Consider the following 21527-nt stretch of genomic DNA (forward strand, 5'->3'; position numbering starts at 1 on the left):
ACGATGGACTACCGGATTTGCAAAAGCGACACTGCACATCACGATCCCTACATCTACGAGACCCCACGCACGATCCGACCCGATGCTTTCGAGTAGAGTACAGTCACATACACACACGTGGCATCTGATTCACAATGCTTTGTTGGATAAAATCAAATGACTCCATGTTAGATATGCTGCCGTTGCCAGGGCCGTGGGACCCACAGAAAGCTTTGATACTTGCCATAAAACATGGCCAGCTGCACAATGACGCACCTTGGTTGAGCTAGTGCACCATGAAATTGTATCAAGCTTTTAGGCAATGGTAGAGCCAAGCGATCATGAGCATTTTGGCAAGCGAGTTCACGGTGACTAATTGCGTCAAGCTTCCTCCAAGACTTTCCAAGACACCATCAGAAAATCATGTTCTGCTTGGCTATCTTGGCTACTTGGCAGAGTTCAACGACATGTCTTGGACCAAGGGGAAACATCATGGGGTTGGGGAATTTCGTATTGTTTGTGAGGTATTTCAACCATCCGGGACAATCAGCTATCAGATATGGAAGGATACTAATCATAGTAATTTTAATTCCAAATAGGCATACACGTGTATGTTGTTTCTTTGCAAGCACGAGGACGTATCTGACGCAAGAAGTAAGGAGCACAATATCACTATTATCCGAAATATAACCGATTGAACAAGTCCTGAGATGTTCGGGACTCTCCTGAGTAACAAATGACTACTGCGACACATGGCATGCGCTGTCTGGGTCTGCAACAGGTCTGGAAACTAGAATTTCCATATAGTGAAGACGAGATAGCCGTCTATGAGGGACCGAATATCAATGGTCGCAGGTAATACGCCGATTGACCGCTGTGGCCGGCTGCGGATACAAGCATGTCCGCCAGTCGTTGAGAGGTGAATATACGCCGACAACCACGTGTTGCACTGCCGTTTCCCCTTATATGTAGTAGGTATTGACCCTGGAAGTTTGGGCAAGAATGCATACATCCTAGTCCCTTGCATGTTATATGGATACTCAAGCAGGAACAGCCAAGTCGAGTCCAGCAATCTGACAACAAGCTGGCATTCAACCATCAATCGTCGCAATGAGAATAGCCTGAAGATAGACAATGCCCAACAAGGAAAGTCGCATTCCGAAGTCTCTATCGTTTGCTGTGCTGACGTGTCTCTGCATCCGCCCTGCTTCCTAACAAGGTCATCAGGGTCATCAAGCCCACCAACCAATCACAGCCCGGGCGCGTTCCAATATCAATGCAGTTTGTTGTAACTTTCCTTGTGGCTTATATACAGACTGGCTACCTTGGTATCACATCATCAAAGCAAGAATGAGAAGCTCATTTATCTGATTGGAACCTTCAGCTGGTGCAAGCATCCTGTTGCTCTCCACGGGTAACTTAGCGGTGAACTCACCGCTGCCAAATTGGTTCTCAGGACCCTGATGACTCAGCTCTTAGATGGCTGAGCTCAATAGACGCGAGTCTGGTATCTACATCACTATGGTATTGCGGCTCCTATTTCTCGTGTAATATCATCGCCATCATTTACATGTGGGTAAACCCGTCCATTATTGTTCGTCCGTCCCGTGGTCTCTCGTCAGCTCTCTCCCGTTCGCTCTCTGATACTGCGCACTGCCTCGCCTAAAGAACAGAGATCCAGTCATGTTACTAGGTGTCCCTAGCCGTGGGCTGGGACTAATACCCAACTCATCAGCTCCGCTGCCAAGCACGCCGGGAGGCAGCCCAAGCACCGGGATCCCGGAGTCGGAATCTGGTTCACCATCCTGTACCGGTGCGGTTGCAGTGCTGGCAGGTGTAGCAGCCGTTGGTACCTTCTCTAATGTTTCTTTGTAGAAACTTTCGAGTGCCTCCTCATCTGAGCAAAAGGCTTCTAGATTGTCAAGAACTGACTCAGGCTCGCCCAGGTGATACTTCGGCGTTGCCCCGGGTTTGGCCTGAGTGGACGCAGCTTCCGAAACCGCTGCTCTTGATGCCTGTTGTGCCGAAGTGAACAGCACAGGCCTGAACATGGGACTGGACATGGGTGTCGGCTCCGCCATTCCATAACTCGTGTATGCTGGAGTAGCCATGAGGCGTGACACACGCTCATTGGGCAGCGGCTCGGTACGCGGTGGAGCCTGCTGGGACGCTGCTCCCCGATTCGTGTAGACTCGATTGGCAAGGATTAGGAAGTTTCCGTCGTCCATGATCTCGGCCAGCAACACACCAGAGCGGTGGATGTACTGTGTGTACTTAAAGTCCGGCTTGCCCCATGAATAACTCACATCTACGTCTCCAGGGAAGTTCGACGCTGCCTCCACGTCCAACACAAAGTCGAACTTCCGCAAAAGGGCCTTTTGGTAAAAGTGTTTACCTGGCGGCGCCTGTGGGGTGAATGAGTTGGGATCATAGTACGTGACGGGACGCTGACTTGGCGGAGGCAGTGCAAGCTTGACAGTGTAGGGCCTTCTGAACGGGTTGACCTCGGTAATTGTGCAAGCTTCAGCGATGGGCACCTCGACAAGGCGCAGACCATGCTGTGCTGCAATGCCTGCCCACAGCTTAATGGCGTCCTCAATCAGCTTGGCCGTAACGTTCATCCAGTCTATGCGAATATGGTAGCAGTTGTCGGGATTGTGTAGCCTGTCGTAGTGCAAGTTGATCCGTTCAGGTCGATACGACTTTCTACGTTGATCGACGTCGTACTTCATCACCTTGCTTAGTACAACTTTAGGCTTCCTGTTGTTGCCGGTTCCTGGCACAGTCGGAGTCGAGGCACCGGACACAGGCGAGTTCTCTTCGTGGATGGATGTTGGCCGCGACATGTTGCTAAGGCCAGTCCGAGGAGAGTCTCTTGGAATCTGCTCTGAAAGTGGAGTCGAAGGAACAGACGGGTCTCTTCTTCTTATAGAGAGCCAGCCCGGAGGATGCGGTTTGGCATGTTCGGTGGCAATCTGGTAGAAGAACTGACCATCGCGGAATGGATGCCGCCTTTCAACATGAACAAATATGCCACGATCCTTCTTAAGCTCTTTGGGAGCGTCCCTATCTCTATCCTTGTGCTTCTCGTCATCGTAGACCATCAATGAATTTCCAAGCTCGACAGCTTCTTCTCGACTCTCAAGATCCTCAAAGCTGTCCAAGAGCCAGGTCGTCATATCCGAACCGATGAAGCAGTTGTAATGAAGACGAAGATGCCATCGCCGGTTCTGCATCCGAATGCCCCCATTTTCTGCCGGTTGCTGAATCGCCTCCGCAAGAGCAGCAACGTCAAACCCCTTTTTCGAAAAACGCTCCCGGCTGGATATCAGCTGGCCCTTCCTATGGGTAGTGTCTACGTTCTCGAACAATGGAAGGGTCTCCAATTCTGCCGCAATAACTACCGACGAATCCTCGGTCTTGTAGACAATGTCAAGAGGGTTCGGGTCTCTCGCTTTCCTTGCGCCTGCGCTCTGGAAATGACGTTCAGATGGTGGCACGTAACGATGCCGCTGCCACGTCTGAGCCAGCCGCTTGATCCCTTCAAGGCGAACCTCCTCCTCGTTGTCGCCGTTCTGGTGGGTTTTGGAAACGGACATGCTCCGAGAATGCATGGGTATGAGGACGAAACGGGCCCGCCAAAATCTTAGATTATCCGTCATTTCGTCAGTGTGGCCGGCTAGGTACGAGTCAATATAGTTCCAGTTCTTCTCGGGTTTTGGCGTCAAGATATCAATCTGCCTGTCCTCATACGCGGAGTCGAGGAGCGTACAAATGGCTGGCTTGTAAAGAGCCGCCGGCTGGTCGGCCTGTCCAGACGACTCGGTGGGCTTCCGAACGAAAATATTAACTTCAACTTCGGTGCCATTAACACATGAGAGTTGGTGGATGGTGTTTCCAATACTCATGAACAGGCTTGTGCCGTCTTCGACAATGTGATCCCGCGAGAAGATATCGGCGATCTTGACAACTTTCTGGCCTAGAGCCCTGGCCACACTAGGGCCAATAACAACTTGAAAGCCGTGGGCAAACCTGGCACTGATAAGTTCCCGCAAGAAGGCTTCACGCGACTTGGGCTCCTCAGATAGGTCATCTTCTACGTTCTGGGCGATGTTGTACGGTTGACGCTGATACTCGGTGTCGAACTGAGCCTTAGAGGGAAAGTACTCTGTGGTTAGGGGAACTGCCGCCGGTGATGAGATAGATTTCCACTTCATGACTTTCATCTCAGACGGTCGGGGGAAAACGTGCTGCCATCTACTAAAAAGGATTGCGTCGTCCACCTTGTTGACATCGGGATTCGACGGGTTAAGAACAACGAGCCACGGAGCCATGGCCGTGGTAGGAGAAAGGGTCGATGGTAGCTCTGGAATGGCGCCTGCAAGAAGCTTATTGTTGAAGAGCTTTTGCGCATCTTCGGCTCTCAAAGCGCTGGAGAACTGTTCATCGTGGTCTTCCCTGGGTCTGGTACCCCTGAAAACCGGTGTTGCTAAAGCCGACCCAGCTGCTTTGATGTTTGCAGACCTCGATTGGTTTGAACTTCCAGGATCCACAGACGACGCCCTAATTGATATCGGCCTGCTAGGTGTATTCCGAACGAGATCGTGGAGCTGGTCCGATAACTCGGAGTCAAACTGTTCGAGCGGTCGCAGAGATCTATCGCTAGGTACTATTCTCGGCGAGTTGGTGGTAACCATGACAGGCATCGCGGGGGCTGTCACGGACGGGGTCGTAACTTTCGGCCTGTATTGCTTGCCACTCGCATGCTCCGTCCTGACTTCGGCAATCGCTGTTGTCGGCGCTGCGACGCCAAACCCTTTGTGGCCCAGACTGACCTGCCTCATGAACTTTGGCATCTTCGTAGGTGTTATCTTGGGCTGCGAGCCCATAGTTGTTGATTTTCTTCGAGACCCTCCTGCAGTGACAGTATTAGAGACTGCTGGGGCGGCGACTCGATCCACAGGGACAAAACTGGAAGAAAAGCCGCCAAGTGGAAGCTCGGGTTTTTTCTCACCCATAGAGGATCCAAATAACCCGGTATCCTGCATGAGTGGTCTGCGGGTGGCCTCGTCGAGATCTCTTGTGGATTTCACAATGGCCAACATGCTACGTGACGCTGGCAGTCGAGCCCGAGATTCATCAAAAGCTTGCAATTGTTTCCACAACGAGTCTCCACCACTCTTGGTCAACTTGTCGGGTACAAACTTTTGAAAGCCGTATACAGGATCGAACAATGCCTCAGGCACTTTGCGAGGCATTGTGGACAAAGGTTGTGACTTTTGATTGTCCTCCAAATTGATCGTCTTGCTAGGAAACTTTGGATCTGCGTGCAGCGGTGTCGTCTCTATTTCGTTCGTCTCCAATACACTTCTCATTTGTAAATCGTACAGCCGACACCTAATTGTGAATTCTTCCTGTGCTTCTTTGCGAGCGTACCCATCTGCGGACAAGGCGATTCCCTGGAATGAAAGAGCCTCCTCCGACTTGCCGGTCCAGTACGAGACGTGAAGCCACTGAGGCAACGCAAAAGCCCACTCGTCAGCACAGAGTTTAGCAAGTGGATCAAGGCGACTTGCGACATCCAAGGCTTTCGTCGGAGACAAGGATTCAGTCAAAGTGGTGTAGCTGCCTACCAGGGGGGTGGGCTGCTTTGGGGTACTGTCCCTACTACGTACGGATTGATTTTGTGCGCGCTGGTTGCCGTTGAGGAAGAGCGGGTTCCGGTATCGAAACAATGGCACTGAATGGAGCGGTATCTTGGGGATACAGATCAAGTCAATGCCTATGCCATTCCCGATCAGAGCTTCCGTTGTTCGCCGTAGATTCTCATACTCAACCTCGAACACGCCAGTCCCTGGACTGATGACAACAATGGAGATGCCGGTGCGCAGCAAGTCTCGATCGATGTAGTCATGTGCATATTGGGAAGATGCAAGGTTGATGGCCTCGAGGAAGTTGCCGTACATAGCCAGAGACGATTCTGCCTTGATCCTGGTAGCAGAAGCAGTTCTGGGCGGGACATCTTCGACTGGTGTCTTGGCGCCGCTGCTCATTGCATCAAGATGATGCAGGCTGATATCTTTGCGGAAGATGTTGAACTCGCGCTTAAGTTGGTGCAGGATGGTGGTCCATTCACCACTCGACATTTCACTCACTACAACGCGGTAAAAGTCCTTGTATGGTCGTCGATCTCCTGAGGCTTGGAAACCCGTGTAGTAATCGTCCTGGAGAGAGGTATTCGCGAATTCCGTGTTAAGGCCCGTATCATACTCTACTCTTGCGAATAACACGATACTGACTAGATGTTTCACCTGTAGCAAGGCCCATTTCTTGAAGAGGGCAGGCAGAAATCCGTTTACGACTTTGTAGAACATGATCTCGCCGGAACCGTCAGAATCAAAGTCCCACATCTCACGCGCCATTTGAATGAACAGCACATATCTGGCGGATTCGCTGCGGAAAATGGGGCGTGTGTTGCGGCCAAAAAACGCGGACTGAACCTTGCGGCCTTCAACAAAGACGGTAGTGACGGTGGCCTTGATGGTACCCAGGAAGAAGACCACTTGGCCCTTGTAGACAGTCCTATCAGCGAGGTCCGACACAGCTAGCCTCCACATGTCGGAGCGTGAAAGATACATGTCCTTAAAGGACAGTTCGACATGTGAGGCCTCGATGGCCGGGGCGTGGTCGTCGACGGGGGCCAGCAGGACTTGGGTTCCCTTTTTGATAGCAAAGGCATCGCTGATGTTCTTGGCTACGTAAACCTCGACACCAGGATGCCTAGCCCTGAGTTCCTTGGACATATCCTTCACCACGAATATGTATCGCTTGTCTGCGTTGCCTTCGAGTTTAGAGAAGTCGGGTGCGGAGGGTAGCCGATGGAAGGACGCGTTGGGCCTCAGAGACCCATGTGGGCCAGTTGCCCTGTCCTGATCCCCCTTCAAGGCCGTGATGGACATCAAGGCACCGGGCTTGATACCCCCTCCCAGTAGCTCGAGGTTAAGAAGTACATCGTCGCCAAGCAGGGACTCGTTAATGGACACGATACAGGTGCGCTCGGCGACTCTCTTGGCCGAATTTGACTCGCGGATGGTCGACGAGCTGGAGACGGTGTCGGGGGAACGCGGTGAGTCTAGCGAGGCCCTGTCGAAGCTCGTCTTGCTGATCTGGCGGAGATGCGACGTCCATTGCGGCGCGCTGCGACGAGCGGTCGAGGGAGACGCGGCGGCGCTTCGCGACATGACGGACAATTACAAAAACGTTATCCATCCCATGTGAAATAAGGGCTTTTTCATGGCGGGGGAGGTGCGGTCACGCCCATGTCGAGGCGGCCTGGTGTTCTTCGCAAGTCCTAATGTATTGTTGTCAATGGTGCTAAACTTCAATTGATTGCTAGCATGGACATTAAAGGAAGTAAAAACGGCAGAATTCAGGTGGTTAGGCTAGCAGGTCACCGCCTTCTCAGCTTGCTTAGTAGCGCTAAATTCCCATCCCGGCCAACTATCTCCAACCTCCATAGTCTCTATAGAAAACAAACTAAATTCATAACCACAGCATTCGTCCAGATCCTCCTGAACAAGTTCTTTGGATCAAATAATGTTACAGTCTTGGTCACTTATTTCGTGTGTGTTCTATCCAGTGGACTCACACAAATGAGCAGGTTTGATAGATTGTGCTTATCTACATAGTGGTTCCTAGACGTACTAGCGCCGAGGGTTGTGACTCAACTCAGACTCTTACCCGTGCCACACTGCACTTGTTTCGGACTCGCTTAAGCTCACAAACTTAGCGAGGTTTTTACTACTTTTAACTTCGACCTAACGTGAACTATTGTGGATCTGAGTGTGGCCCTAGGCCCCACAAATGTGGAAATAAAGCCAACGCTGTTACCGCGTTACATAGAAACCTAGACTTATCATCAATCGATCCACGAATCAACAGATCTGACCACACAGCTGACTTGGCACGAATTCAATGAACTTGACATTCGTGACATGAGTCCAGTGCGGTAGGTCGACCAGGATACACACTATAAGTCATTTTCGTATATAAGTTACTTTCGTACTTTTCTTAGCACCTTTAAGTAATTTTGTAATATCCTATATATAACGTGAATGTACACCGAGCTGGCCATGACACTGAGCTGGCCACTTTCATGCGCCAACGCGACCGGCCAACTTAATCTTTGATTTTCTCAACAACCAATTATGGCAAAGTCATACAACGAAGCAGACTTAATGCTAGCCCTTCAAGCTCTCAAAAATGACCAAAAAATTAGTCTCCGACAAGCGGCAAAAACGTACCGAGTCCCCCGAAGCACCCTCCAAACGCGTAAAAACGGTGGCTCGCCCTCGTACGGGCCGAGTGCGCTGAGCTTCGAGAGGCAAATAAGATGTTAAGCCGGCGCCGGAGGACTAAAAAAATGCAATTACGGGAAGGAGAATCACTTAGTTTCCAAGAAGGACAGGACCTACGGGACTCTAGGGAGTTGGCGACGCAGATACAGCAAGAAGAGCGCCGAAATGGTGGTCGCGCAAGGCGTGTTGAAACGCGCCCGAGGCGCTGTGGTATTTGCAACGGGACTGGGCATAATGCGCGAACTTGTAAGATCGCATTGCCATCTTCTGGAGAGGAAGATTCAGAGTAGTTTCAATTGATTTACGGCGTTGTGGTTTTACTATCGTAAAATTTCTATGCGAGGTTATGTAAGGGTGGCCAGCTCGGTGTACATTCATTCACGTTAGTGCATCAATTTCCTCCAATTTCTAATTTTCCTCAGCCGACGCGCCATTTGATCTCCAATCCGATTGCTGTATACTATGTGATTAGGTCGAGATTATATCACTCCATGTGAGTAAGCCATAATGGAATGAACTGCTTTAAGTATTCCTGCTTACTAAATGTATTGGCCAAACTCAGATAACAGTCCAGTAGACCAGCCTAGGGGACGACTTCCATCATCGACTCTACGAGCGCAAGATGCAACCGCGACCCAATTCAGCCCTGTGTCATTACTTGATTATCTATTCCAGCTTCAAGAACACAGGCACTGTGGGTAATACAGGCAAGAGAGTTATACTGGTGATGGTAATAATGATGTGACTAACTCGAAGGAATCTGTAGCTACAGAAGGGCTATCTATGGCGGTTAGCCCGGGCGCTACACTCAGCACACAGGCGGTGTGTCTGGGCCAACGCAACAGACACTGTCTAACGGCATGATGCCGAAACTAACAACATGAGACACAATCCGGTGGCCATTAGAAGGCAAGTGAGATTCCAGCAAAAGCAGGATTCAAGACCGGACTTCTTAGTGATTGGTCTTGTAGGATATAGAACTGCCAATATGTAGTCCTTTAGGACACTCCAACCAGTATCTCACACTTATGCCTACATTACCATAACCTTGTTGACCTTACATGTAACTCGTACCCTTAATAGATAGTTATATACTTTGTGCTCGTAATTCTGGATATAGCGCAGACTTTGCATAGCTTGTGTTACAAATGAATAATCTAGTTCATTAGTAGCGAGGCGTTATAGCTTGATTGCCTAGTCTTCAAGGGCATGCGCATGTATCCAAAGAGCACCGCATTAGTACTTAGAGACCTGCGGCTTTAGGCTAGTCTACAATTTGAAACATTTCCCGGCCTGAGAAACTACGTTTGAATGAGATGTTGCTTAGGAGTATGTTAACGTTTCTCATGTGTCACCCATTGACGAGTCCTAGTTGGATGGTAGTCTGATCACGTTATTGACTCATTGATGTGTCTCTTCGTCAGGGCTGTCAGTCAGCGGCAAACTCAAGGAGGAACTCGGCTTTATTAGGCTCGCCTACCAGACCAGTCGGCTCACTTCAGCAGATCTAAGTTACCTGCTTTGGTCTCGACTATGCGCCTTGCTCCAACGAACTTTGGACCGTCGATAACCTGGTGGCTTGGTGTTTCCCACGGCAGCGTTCCGCAGGCGCGGTTGGACAACATGGCTCTTCGCTCCGTGCTGCCTTACTCCAAGCCCCCTGATTCGCAAGACTGGTGGTGAGGCTATTAGTCTGCTCAAGAACAACGTGGCGAATGGCGGTGGCTTCGGCTCGGGTCGAATGTCGCTTCCGTACCTCTCACAACTCTACATGATCAGCAGAGCTATTTGCTAAAAGTCATACCTTTAACAGGCTATGTCGGCCGAATGCGAGCGATTATTTTTATCTACCGGTAGGATGATAACTTCACAGCTGTCTGGCCTTAACGCCAAACTCATAGGTATATACCAGACACTACAAAGTTAGTACAGGGCCGGCTTAGCAAGCCTAGGAGACCCTCTGTTAGCGGCTATAGCGGCTGGGACAGCCATACAAACATACTGGCTAAGTGAACCGGATAAGCCTACTCATGAGGCTGCTGCGGAAGCCGTTGGCATGCTAGGACGGTATAGCGCCGATGATACGTGACCCCATGGGGGTTCCCCTGTAGCTATAGTCGTGTCTTGAATATTCGGAATAATGCGCCGCCGTTATCGCGAGGAACAGTAAAAGAAAGACGACTGCGGCTGAAAGTGATGGAAGGTACTTCAGAGGTAGTAATTGCCCTCATAAGGCAACAACTCAGCCATTTTTGGAGCGCAAAAGTCTTATAAGGACACTCGTAGAGATCGCTTCTAGGGCTAGAACGCATGCGGCTGGGGAGGCCCCAGAGGGACAATTTTACTACTTCTCCGGAACACAAGATGCAATTTATACTGCTAATCGATTGATACGAACCCGGGAATGATTGCGTTGGATTCTAATCTGATGTGTAAAAAGAGGAAGCCATTTCCTGCGGCCACTTGCCAGGACTTGGTGTAGAAGGATTCTCAACCAATCATATGCATCCATATACGTGTATAGTAGCCACCAATCTTGAAGCTCGCACTGCTGGAGGCCTAGCGCCATCGACCCCGTTTCTGCTTACATGCCTCTCATTTAATTCGCCAAATGTAGGACCAATGCAACCCGATTATGTACGCGGAATCAACGACTCTCGACGTATTTGCAGGATCTGATGCAAACAGTGAGAGCTGCGAACAGCTTGTCACGTTTAGAATGAGCCCGCTTGGAGTCTGTTTGGATTGGGATTCACGGACACCGTTTTAGGTGTTCAGACGAAGTACGGAGTTCACGCGTCGACTTCGTGGGGAATCCGTGCCACACTGGCCTCGGTGAAGTTGCGAGGGGACGTGTTAATAGGCTATCGTCTTTTGCCCTCTACCTATCCATCTAAGAAGAGGATATCGTTCCTGGCTGCAACGAAGGTTTCAAGTGCGTCTGTTCAGTGCTTCCAATTTGATCCAGAGCCAGTGAGCCACCAGCAAGTGTATTACTGAAGTGAGTTCCATGATACTGCCCCAATGGGGATTGTACTGTTGCAATGACTGGATATTGGCCAGTCGAGAGTCATACAGTCAACAAAGTAGACGTGTCCCTGCCTCTGCGGTAGAGGGTCATACGACGATCCGAATCGATCCGTGTAATGTGAAGCATTTGGATGATGTCAGAAGTGCCAGAGATTTTCAATCACATCTTTCGGTCAGACGGTGTTTGTGCCTGGTGCTACAAAACTGCGGGGTTCTCATTGGCGATGCATCATAATGAGACATCGGTTACTTCCAAGTCGCTACCATATAAATGAGAATAATGCACTTGAGTAGTCACTGCTGACAATTGCTCCAAAATCTATTCTGTGGAATGCATACGACGGCTCCGCGTGGCCACGATGTTTTCCCTAAATAACAACGATTTATTTTCCCTTCCTCTGAGTATGCCTGGCATCCTCCAGTCTGTCTTGTCTGTGCCCCAGCACACAGAGACTGCAGAGCCAACCGTGTCTCTTTCATCAGATCTCCTATCGCAGTGCGCCTCTTCAACCTTTGCAGGCAACCTCACCCTGACGGGCGCAGACTTCACCTCAGTCACTGCAGATCCAGTCTTCAACTTTTCCGACACCGCACCCGAGTACCTGAATTTCGGCCATCCCAACACATCTGTCTTCAATGCGACCTTCTGTAACGTGACCGTCACCTACACGCACCCAGGCCAGGGCGACTTTCTCACCATCAACGCCTACCTCCCCATTTCCAATCCGTCGTGGAATGGCCGCTTCCAGGCCGTGGGGGGAGGTGGCTGGGTAGCGGGTATGTTTTCTCTATCCTACGCCGAGATGGTCGGTGCTCTCAGCGATGGGTATGCGACCATCACGACGGATGCTGGTGTCGCAACTGATATGAGTGTGGAATCGTGGGCGCTGCTGTCGGAGGGAAACGTGAATCTCTACGGACTACAGAATCTCGGTAGTGTCAGTCTTCGCGACGAAGCCATCATCGGAAAGAACCTGATCGCATCATTCTACGGTGAGGGCCCCAAGTACAGTTATTGGTCTGGATGCTCCCAGGGCGGAAGACAGGGCATGATGTTGGCTCAACGCTATCCGGATCTGTATGATGGTATCGCCGCGAATGCCCCTGCCGTCAACTGGGCGAAGCTGTTCGCTTCCATCTTCTGGCCCCAACTCGTCATCGACCAATATCTCAACGGGACCGAGCCAGCAGCGTGCGAGATCAACGAACTCACGAGTAAGGCCATCCAAGACTGTGATAAACTGGACGGAATTGTGGACGGGCTGATCTCCGAGCCCGATCTCTGTCTGTCCACTTTCCATCCCGACAAGTATGTAGGCACCTCTTTCAACTGTTCGACGACAGGAAAGATGACGACTATCTCTCAGGAGGCGGTTATCTTGGCCAATGCCACATGGCACGGTCCACGACATCCTGACGGCAGTCTGCTGTGGTACGGGCTCTTTATCGGATCTCCTCTGGCACATCCGGACCTGTCTGATCTAAGAAATATATTGGGTGGGCAGTGGCTGCGACTGTTTGTGAAGAAGAACTCCACTTTCGACATGAGAACCTTCACCGTAGAAGATATGGAGCGGTCTATGCACCGGGGTGCTGCTGAGTTTGACTGCATTGTTGGCACGAACTATCCTGACTTGCGGGAGTTCAAAGAGCTGGGCGGCAAGATACTGGCATATCATGGACTTGTGAGTTGATTATAACACCAACCAACTAATCATTTAAATGATCCAGTAATGACAATGAACATTGCAGGCGGATCCGATCATCCCCTCCAAGAACTCCGAGCATTATTTCAATTCCGTCACGGACTTGATGGGCAATGTGGATGATTTCTACCGCATGTTCGAGGTACCCGGCCTAGCACACTGCTACGGTGGAAACGGGGGCCAACCAACGACCTTGTTTGCGGCCCTTGTGGACTGGGTCGAGAATGGAACGGTACCAGAGACAATTCCTATCAGTTTTCAGGACCCGTCCGGTGCGATCAACAACCGCATCCTCTGCCCCTATCCTTTGAAGGCTGTATGGGACGGTGTTGGAGATACGACGGAAGAATCCAGCTTTTACTGCGCATAGGAGGTGGGACGCCGCCATCAAACTGCAGGCATTCGGCAGAGTCGTGCGTCTTGGACAGACGAAAAAGACGTACTTGTACCGCATTCTCGCAATGGACATAATCGCCTGGAGGACATTGCGAAGCTCTTTGGCCGTGTGACACGGGATGCTCATGACAGGATCGGCTTTCAACCTGACTATGTGGACGAGCTGGGGCAGCTCTTATCTCTCTCGGGAAATCAAAGTTCAAACACCTAAACACCCTTTACCTAATTACTTTCACCCCCTTTCGTCTGAAGTTACCCAAGACCATTTCATCATTCACGAGCATGACACAACAGGACGCCAAGCGACACCCTCGCAACTGATTTACACCAGGCTAATCCTTGTCGAGGACCTGCACATGCCGGAGCCTGGAACCATCAAAATATTCAACGGCGAATTCTTGTCTGGAAAGAACAATCTGGGTATAAGCCATCGAGTCATTAGTCTTCGACATCTTCTTGCCTTGGTGTAACCTGTGTCTAGACCCCATCAAGTTACTTGATTACGATTTGGTTTCAGTAGCCAACCTATGCGTGAATCCCATCAAGTTCCTCGAAGTTCAAATCCTTGCCCTCACCAAATCCGTATATGTAAATCCCACGAAGTCATTTGTCTCGAAATATTCCATACTATTAATCTCCATCGCTACTTAATCTCCTCCGGCCTTGACGACCGGGACTGTATATTCCAACACCGATGTTGTGGGTGACCCATCCGCGTTATGAACACACATGATAGTATAAGCTTCTGTGTGAAGACGACATTGTATAGCTTATATCTCAAGGATACGATGCAAGACATGGGCATGTGCCCAAACCATTGATACCCTACTTCAGTTGTCAAGCAACTTTTTCACCCTACATGATGCACCGAAGGTCCATAAAATAGCCAACACGCTGATGGCAACCACTAAACAAGTTTACAACAACCCTCATTCCGCTGCGAAAACCAAGCCCAGCTACCCAAATAGGCCTCGACTATGACAACGAACATACACCATCTACGTGGCCACAGCAGTCAGCGCCTCAAACATACTACCCCTTCCCGTAAGATAATTGAACTTTTCGTCAGCTCCATCCTTCTTGCTCACAGGTCGACTCTCATCCAAGAGATCCTGAACGGACCACGCGATCCTTTCCGCCCCAATCCGCGCACCGATCAAGTTCGGCGCCCCAGGCCCCAGCTGCAGACCGGCCAGTCTTCCCGCCACGAAGAGCGGCACGTCATCCCTCCACTTCATATCCTCCGTGATGCAGGGAAAACCGCCACAGTTCTTTACGGGGTATTGCTCCTGCAGGGACTTCAGATAGGGCAGGGTCTCGAAGTCGGTCTGGATACCTATGGCGAAATAGATGTGATCAAAGGGTGGTATGTCCTGGTTCTGGTCTTGTTCGGGTCTCGACAGCTCGACGTGCCAGGTTTGCGAGGCGCTGTCCCACCGATAGCTACTTAGGGTTGTATGGAGGCACAGTTCCAGCTTGCCCTTGGCAACGTGTCGTTCTACTATTTTCTTGTATGGCATTGTGATGCTGCCTCCGCCCCTCGCGGTCCTGTACTTCTCCCAGCGCTCTTCGTCGGTGTCCGAGGACCAGAATGCGGCCTGCTCGAAGTTGCGGAACTTGCCAACCCATTCTAGGCCTATGTCGAAGGGCTTCACCTTGAGCGGACCGCGCATTATCAGCCAAACTTTTGTTACCCCTCTACGGAGAGCAAGGTCGGCCAATTGTGCAGATGTCAAGCCGCCACCGACAATCAAGACATTGGTCGTAGCTTTCGCAGCAATCTTGTTTCGGACACGCTGAGATGGCATCTCCGTGATCTGCATGGCGTGTGTTATAGCATCCGTTGGTTCACCGGGTAGCATGCCAGGTATCTCTGGGCCATTGGCGGGGCCGACAGCCAGCACCGCCGTCCGGGAATAATGCATACCCTTGTTGGTCTGTATGGCAAAAACCTTGTCTGTTGAATGTATGTGGTCGAAGTAGTCATATCGAATATCCAAGACTTCTTCCTGTCGAACGACATCCTCGCGGAGGGCATATCGATCGATGAGGCATCCGCAATGAGAAGCGAACAAGCGCGTCGAGGGCACGAAGTAGTCGTTGCGGTCCCGCTCGTCAATGTTGGGGTGAACATCAGGTCTGGCCAAAGTTAGAAACGTTCCACGACTGTTCCCAGAGAAGGACCTACTGTCTACGAAGCTTCTCCCTCTTCTTTCGTTGATGTTTGCTCACTTCTTTCCCAACGCAGCCACCGATCTCCTTGAGTTCATTGCCTCTGCCACTCATATGCGCGTATGCTAATAAGCCGTCTCTCTGGAGGGGGTCGAAGTGGAAGAACATGGGGCTTCGCAGATGATCGATTCCAAACCTCGCGAACAAGGTATCCCAGCGTGCCATCCATCGGTCTCCGCTGGTATCTAGCACCACCATGTCCAGCTTAGCGTTGATCGTCTGTTGAGGAGGAATCGCAGCATGAGTCTTGTAGTTCTTGATGCTCATCTTGCCGGTGTGTTTTCGTATCCAGTGGTATCGCTGATGTTCTTCGTCTGTAAAACTTGCCGCGGGCATGTGTTCGCTGAGCCGACAAGCAACTGCGAGGCCGCAAGGACCACCGCCGATGATGACCACATCGTGCAGTTCGCTACTGTTCTCAAGATCGTCCGACATTGTGGCTAAGGATACGTGAGAGGAATCATGTTTTCCGAGCCGGTTCTCCGTGTGACGAGATTCGGGAGGTCCCCTGTCCTAATAAACCCCAGCACACGTCTACCTCGAGGACATTCGCCAATATCCATCACGTCCATCCGGGTTCTCACAAAGTCTTGAAATCACGAATTTGACGAGACATCAAGGTCCTTATTCCAGGATGATCAACCCACAAGCGAGTCAGAATCACCATACAGAACCATGCATCAAGCACGCGAGGGTGACTGTCTCCAGGATTGCAGCACTGTGTGGTGGTCGTGCCCTTGCCTCGATCTTGCTCTGTACTGCTGGGGCGTTATTGCCCCATCACTCAAAGTGTTCGGACACATGATGCGCAACAGCTGCCTCATCACCTTCAAAGGCGCCGCAAACGGGACAAGTGGCAGTGGCAGATGCGACATCGGTTGCGATCCTTTGAGGGTCGGCGGATGGCTCATTGAGCGGGGGTGAATCCTCTGCTGGCTGTGCCTTGGGCGTCTTGCGCCCTTTTCCCTTCTTCTTTTTGGGAGCTACCATGTATGCGGCCAGATCAATCTGCTCCTGTGGAGGTTCAAAATGCCCATCGAGACGAACATCTTGATAACGCGGCGGTGCGACAGCTCGTGGCGGCCAAGGTGCATCGGTCTGGGATGCGACTACCCCACCACCAACCGCCGCGGAACTGGTCGCACCTCCACGAATTGGCTCTTGCTCAGAAGCTGAAGCGGACGAAGACATCCTCTGCACACGCCCAATGCGACCATCTGTCAAGCGGACCTTAATACCGCGATGGTGGTCGCCGCGTGTCAAAACATTCTGGACGACGCCTTGCACTTCGCATCCAGTGCGTTGGTCTGCTTTCAGCACAATGCTGACGTTGGCGCCAGGAATTACCTGAGTCATCCTGGGAACTCTATTAGTCATTATGTCTTTTTGACTGATGTCTATGAGAGATTGAGGTCGCTTGCTTGAATTGGCTGGCATCAAAACGATTTGAAGAAAATATGAGCTCGACATCGGAAAAATCAGAGTGGCACAATACTGATTTGTCGTATAAGCATAAACTCAATTATATTGCATATCTAGGCACTCGTCCAACCACATTCAATTCTCGAAAGGGTTTCGCTAAAGCCAATTATTTCCATGTGTACCATCATCCTTCCCCTTTGAGTCCGAGCGACGTTCTCAGTAACGCATTGCAATTTTACAAGCTGAATCCCAAAGGCCACCGTACGCTTTACCCCAAATCATCCGCATCTCCCTATGCAATTATTGTCCCTTGCACACTTGCAATTCCCACACGTCCCAGCCAGATATATCGTCAGACTGCCTGTCGACGGGTTGCAATATGCGCCGCTGTTGCTGGAAGAACACATTCTCGTCACCGAGGGGGAGCCACAATCGAGATGAAAGCTTGCCGTTGCGTCGGGATCTGCATATGTGGGGTCTGTATCAAGCACGCCGCGCCGGTCTTTTGAGTTTTGACTTGGTGCGGCCGTGGTCGTGTAGAGCTGTGCAACGAGCAGCAGGATACTCGAAGTGATCTGCGTGCATTCGGTTATTTGCATCAAGAATAGCAAAGAGGATAAATGGATAAATATCTAGAGACTAACCTTCATCTTGACAACAGGTCTGTTTGCTGAATGGCTGACCTAGAGCAGATGAGGCGAAATTAAGAACGGCAGATGCGTGAGGTATGAGGGGATGCCCTGTTCCCCAGTCTACTCTCTTGGTAAGTGATGGGCGACGGTCATTTATGAACATCTTTCCCGGATGTTCCATGTGTTCAATTTGTTTCGGTTCCGTGGTCCTGGTCTTGGGAAGGGCGGGTGCAACACTCCTTGTTCTAATTAATTTCGCCTACCAAGTACAGATTGATTTGGTACCCAAACCTGGCTGACAATGGTGATAGTCGTCAGGTCTATCCAGTCTTACGAGGTTAGCGGCGTTTCGTTGGGGTAAAGCTTCGCACCGGATAATGTAATAGCCAAAACTAGAAGTGGTCTGTCTTTCGGGGCTCCGGCTCCGGCTATTCATGGCAGAAAGCCGAAGAACGGCGCCGAGCGAGTACCATCACATTGTGAGCCATGGTGACGGTAACACTGGCATGGATGAACGTGGTTGGAACTCTTGCAGGGCACGGGATGCGCGGTCAAGGCCGCTAGTTCAAACTCATCATCCAAGCTATCGAGTCTCTTTTACCTACGCGAGCCCTGAGAATTTATAGGCACGCGCTGTTAAAATAAGCCTTATGTCATTACTATGGTTGTGTTCCCAAGACTCTGAAAAAGTAATAGGATAGAGAAGCAGGATTTGACGAAGTTTCAGAACGAGCAAATGTGAGGGGCTGTGTTCGGCAACTATATGCAATGGGAGGAGTGTCTCATACAGGGATAGAGCTGCCTTTCTCATTGATGATTCAGATCAAATTTATTAACATGCTCAGTCAGTGTAATACCAAAACGCCGCTCACCACCAAGCAGTTACATTCTGATTTATCATCCCTCCCGGCCCTATGATTGTTACTTTGATCGGAATGTGTTGCATGCCCGTGGATACTACCACGTATTTAGCCATATTAATATCCGTTGTCCCAATATCGCGGTGCTTAACCTATCAAGTAGCATTTGCGGCTCATTCATCTGAAAATCGGTTTCTTTGTGTTGTCCCTTGTTAGTGACAACACGAGCAAGTTTCGAAGCCCCATCCATATGGGCCCCGCAGCTGTGTAAGCGTACACTCTGTTCAGTGAGTTGCCCTTCAGGCGAAAAGTATGCCTATCACGGGGTTGTTAAGTCCAATTCCTAATCTCTTCGAACTTCCCGATCCCTTCGAGCTCGTCTCAATGCGGGGAGTAAGAGGATATTTACATCGAGAGTCACGTCAAATCGTTCAAAAACAAAAAATCCGCCAAACGTGATGAGTCTCGGAATGATGAGATTAAAGTGACTTAATTGAGTAACAGTGGGTATATAAATCTCCAGCTAGCCTGTTGTGTAGCTCGACTAGAAACGTATCTAACGCTTATCGCTCTACCAGTATCGTTCGCCACCCTAACTTAGTTGGAACCATCCAGAGTCTGCCGACACGTTAGCCTTGTTTGTGGATAAAGACATTTCCAAGGTGACCCTTGTAACATCAATGGCGCTTACAGTTTGGAATGTATTTCCAGTATCCTTGTCTTTACAAGACGCCGCCCCCGTAGCATCTATAGTGCACGAGAGGCTCCCATCATCGACCAGCTTCTGCAGGTTCTCAGGCAGACCCGAGGTGATAGCCGCGGCGCTGGCTGATGAGGTGGCACCGCTACTGGCGCTGCTAGTCTGGCTGGCATTGTTGTCATCGTTGTCATTATCATCATGATCTCTTCGCAACACCATGCTGGGGGGAAGCCTTGGTATCACGACCGCATGACGCTCGCTTTGAGGGTTGGGAAGGGTCGCCACGCTGGTTATGAGGCCTAGCAGGGCGAAGATGACGATATTCTGGAAGTACATGATGAGGGAAGGATCGGACCGGCCGGTTGAGATGAAAAGATTCAGAATGAACGGATTTAACCGGAGATAAGTGAGGAACGGAATGGGTCGACGAACAGTGTGTGGTTGTCAAGAAAGCTTGGCTATGGGTAGATCTACTTGGCGTCGATTGCATTTCCTTGGCAAGCGTTTATTTATACTACCACCTTCGAGTTGAACGCTGGGTCGCCATAGCTTTCCACGTAATTGTTTGTTTCTCCATACTTCCTTTTGGCTTGCATGACCCACTCTTGTTTGAGATGCCAACACGAGGTTGCAGATCTTCAATGAGCCTTGCTTCGGCATATGCAAATCCGTTTCCAATGAAGTGAATCTCGTTGACGCCCAGGGTCGTTAATCTGCACAGAGGGCCGTCTGAAAACTTCAGATGACGTCGGTTGTGGCAGGTGTCGTTTGAGATTAGCCCCATGTTCCAACGTTCGAGACACTCCCCACTTTACCATGACAGCGTTCCACCGGGCGCCCAGCTGATACCACGATTTGAGCTGAACACAACCCCGTTTCCGCTTTATTTTTGGACGATCGGTAGAGAATGTTGCGAAACGCCAAAAAGTTGAAATTGTGATAAAGGGTTCAAGATTCATGGAAATTCAATGCCATGTGCCCTTACTGGTGCATATGGCTCATCGCTGGCCTTGGCTCTCCCAAGGCCGCTGTAGCCTGACACAGCAGGTTTCGGAAGAGGTGAGCTACAGAAACTACTCCGTGATCAATGAACTGATTCCGAGGGACGAATCGGCTGTCACGGAAGCAAGGACTAAGCAGGTCATGATCATCTGTTGTTGATTTTCAAATATGTCCTTGGGCGCTCACAGTATCCGCCACCTTTGAGGCTATGAGGCTTTGGCGTAAAGAAGCCAAGGGAAGGAGTTGATCTACTGCAGTCGCTCTCACAATTATGTAAGTCCCATATCATATTATGCAGCTACCGAAACATGGTGACTACTTAACTAAATACGTAAAAGTGAAGATAATAAATAATGGGATCCTGATGAGAATCTGACGGTTTCACATTCACACCAGACGGCGTGATCAGGCTAGACGATCATACTATGACCACTCAATCCCCATCCCTAAGAATTATGGCCGCTTGTTTCAAATAACCAAGGTCGCATTCTCGCGAGTTTCGCGAGAGCTTGGACCCACAGCAAAGGTGTAAGTGGCACTGGCGACAGCCCAGTCCTGAGCGCTCACATCCTAGTAACTCAAATCTCGACGTCGAAGAATAAATTCAACCTCAGCCGTTTATCCGCCATAATAGCGACCTTTTTGAACCCACATATAATACGAACCGCTGCTGTGCCTCCTCAGGGAAACTGATGGAAGCTGCGTCACCTCGGCACCTTCGACGACACCCCCGGGGGATTCTGGACGGTCGTACTCACCGTCGCAACGATATCATACAAGTCCAAAATGTACCAAGTCACAGCTTACCAGAGTCGGGTATTTAGACGCCAGAGCCGAAGAGTTCATAACCTCCGCCGTAACATACCGATACCCAAAGGTAGTGTAACTCAACTCGTATCCAAACGGATACGCGGCTCCATATCATTCTTGTCGAACCATTGGTAATCCACATACACGCCATCCTCAAACGGACACTAGACCGTCTCGTACACGCCAGCCGGGTAATTCGACCCATTTTTAGCAATACTGTTTCTCAGCTTCCCGCTCGGGTTCACATCACCATAAAGCATCTCGGCGATGGAGTTTCTGGACTCCTGACCCAGCAGGCCCGAGTTTATGACCGCGGTGACGTTTTCGTGCTCGACCCAGGAGGTCATCTTTCTCATATTATACGCACGCGCAGCTGAGAAAACGAGGACAATGGATCCTTG

The 21527-nt window shown here is 50.4% G+C and overlaps 6 protein-coding genes across 6 annotated transcripts; 1 reads left to right on the top strand and 5 right to left on the bottom strand.

The window, feature by feature from the left end:
• Positions 1-1568: 1568 nt before the first annotated feature.
• BCR38DRAFT_341472 (uncharacterized protein) lies at positions 1569-7220 on the bottom strand (the record flags this gene model as incomplete). The annotated part of the gene is made up of 1 exon (XM_040855871.1): positions 1569-7220. The coding sequence occupies one exon, from the start codon at positions 7218-7220 to the stop codon at positions 1569-1571; it is 5652 nt and encodes a 1883-aa protein (XP_040715957.1).
• Positions 7221-11770: 4550 nt separating this feature from the next.
• BCR38DRAFT_341773 (Tannase/feruloyl esterase) lies at positions 11771-13442 on the top strand (the record flags this gene model as incomplete). Its single annotated transcript, XM_040855892.1, has 2 exons — positions 11771-13051; positions 13119-13442. 2 exons carry the CDS (start codon positions 11771-11773, stop codon positions 13440-13442), a joined length of 1605 nt encoding a protein of 534 aa, XP_040715958.1.
• An 878-nt stretch (positions 13443-14320) lies between these two features.
• BCR38DRAFT_185196 (FAD binding domain-containing protein) lies at positions 14321-16307 on the bottom strand. Its single transcript, XM_040853962.1, has 2 exons — positions 15657-16307; positions 14321-15607 (listed from the first exon to the last, which is right to left on the bottom strand). The coding sequence occupies exons 1-2, from the start codon at positions 16133-16135 to the stop codon at positions 14467-14469; spliced, it is 1620 nt and encodes a 539-aa protein (XP_040715959.1). The 5' UTR covers positions 16136-16307; the 3' UTR covers positions 14321-14466.
• Positions 16308-16480: 173 nt separating this feature from the next.
• Positions 16481-17772, bottom strand: BCR38DRAFT_408573 (uncharacterized protein; the record flags this gene model as incomplete). The annotated part of the gene is made up of 3 exons (XM_040858277.1): positions 16481-17057; positions 17441-17697; positions 17767-17772. 3 exons carry the CDS (start codon positions 17770-17772, stop codon positions 16481-16483), a joined length of 840 nt encoding a protein of 279 aa, XP_040715960.1.
• Positions 17773-19211: 1439 nt separating this feature from the next.
• On the bottom strand, positions 19212-19650 carry BCR38DRAFT_484288 (uncharacterized protein; the record flags this gene model as incomplete). Its single annotated transcript, XM_040863729.1, has 2 exons — positions 19212-19232; positions 19306-19650. 2 exons carry the CDS (start codon positions 19648-19650, stop codon positions 19212-19214), a joined length of 366 nt encoding a protein of 121 aa, XP_040715961.1.
• A 1640-nt stretch (positions 19651-21290) lies between these two features.
• BCR38DRAFT_341005 (uncharacterized protein) lies at positions 21291-21473 on the bottom strand (the record flags this gene model as incomplete). Its single annotated transcript, XM_040855833.1, has 1 exon — positions 21291-21473. One exon carries the CDS (start codon positions 21471-21473, stop codon positions 21291-21293), a length of 183 nt encoding a protein of 60 aa, XP_040715962.1.
• Positions 21474-21527: the final 54 nt, after the last annotated feature.

Source organism: Pseudomassariella vexata (assembly GCF_002105095.1).
Source record: "Pseudomassariella vexata strain CBS 129021 chromosome Unknown BCR38scaffold_6, whole genome shotgun sequence".
In the NCBI taxonomy this organism is placed as follows: Eukaryota; Fungi; Ascomycota; class Sordariomycetes; order Amphisphaeriales; family Pseudomassariaceae; genus Pseudomassariella; species Pseudomassariella vexata.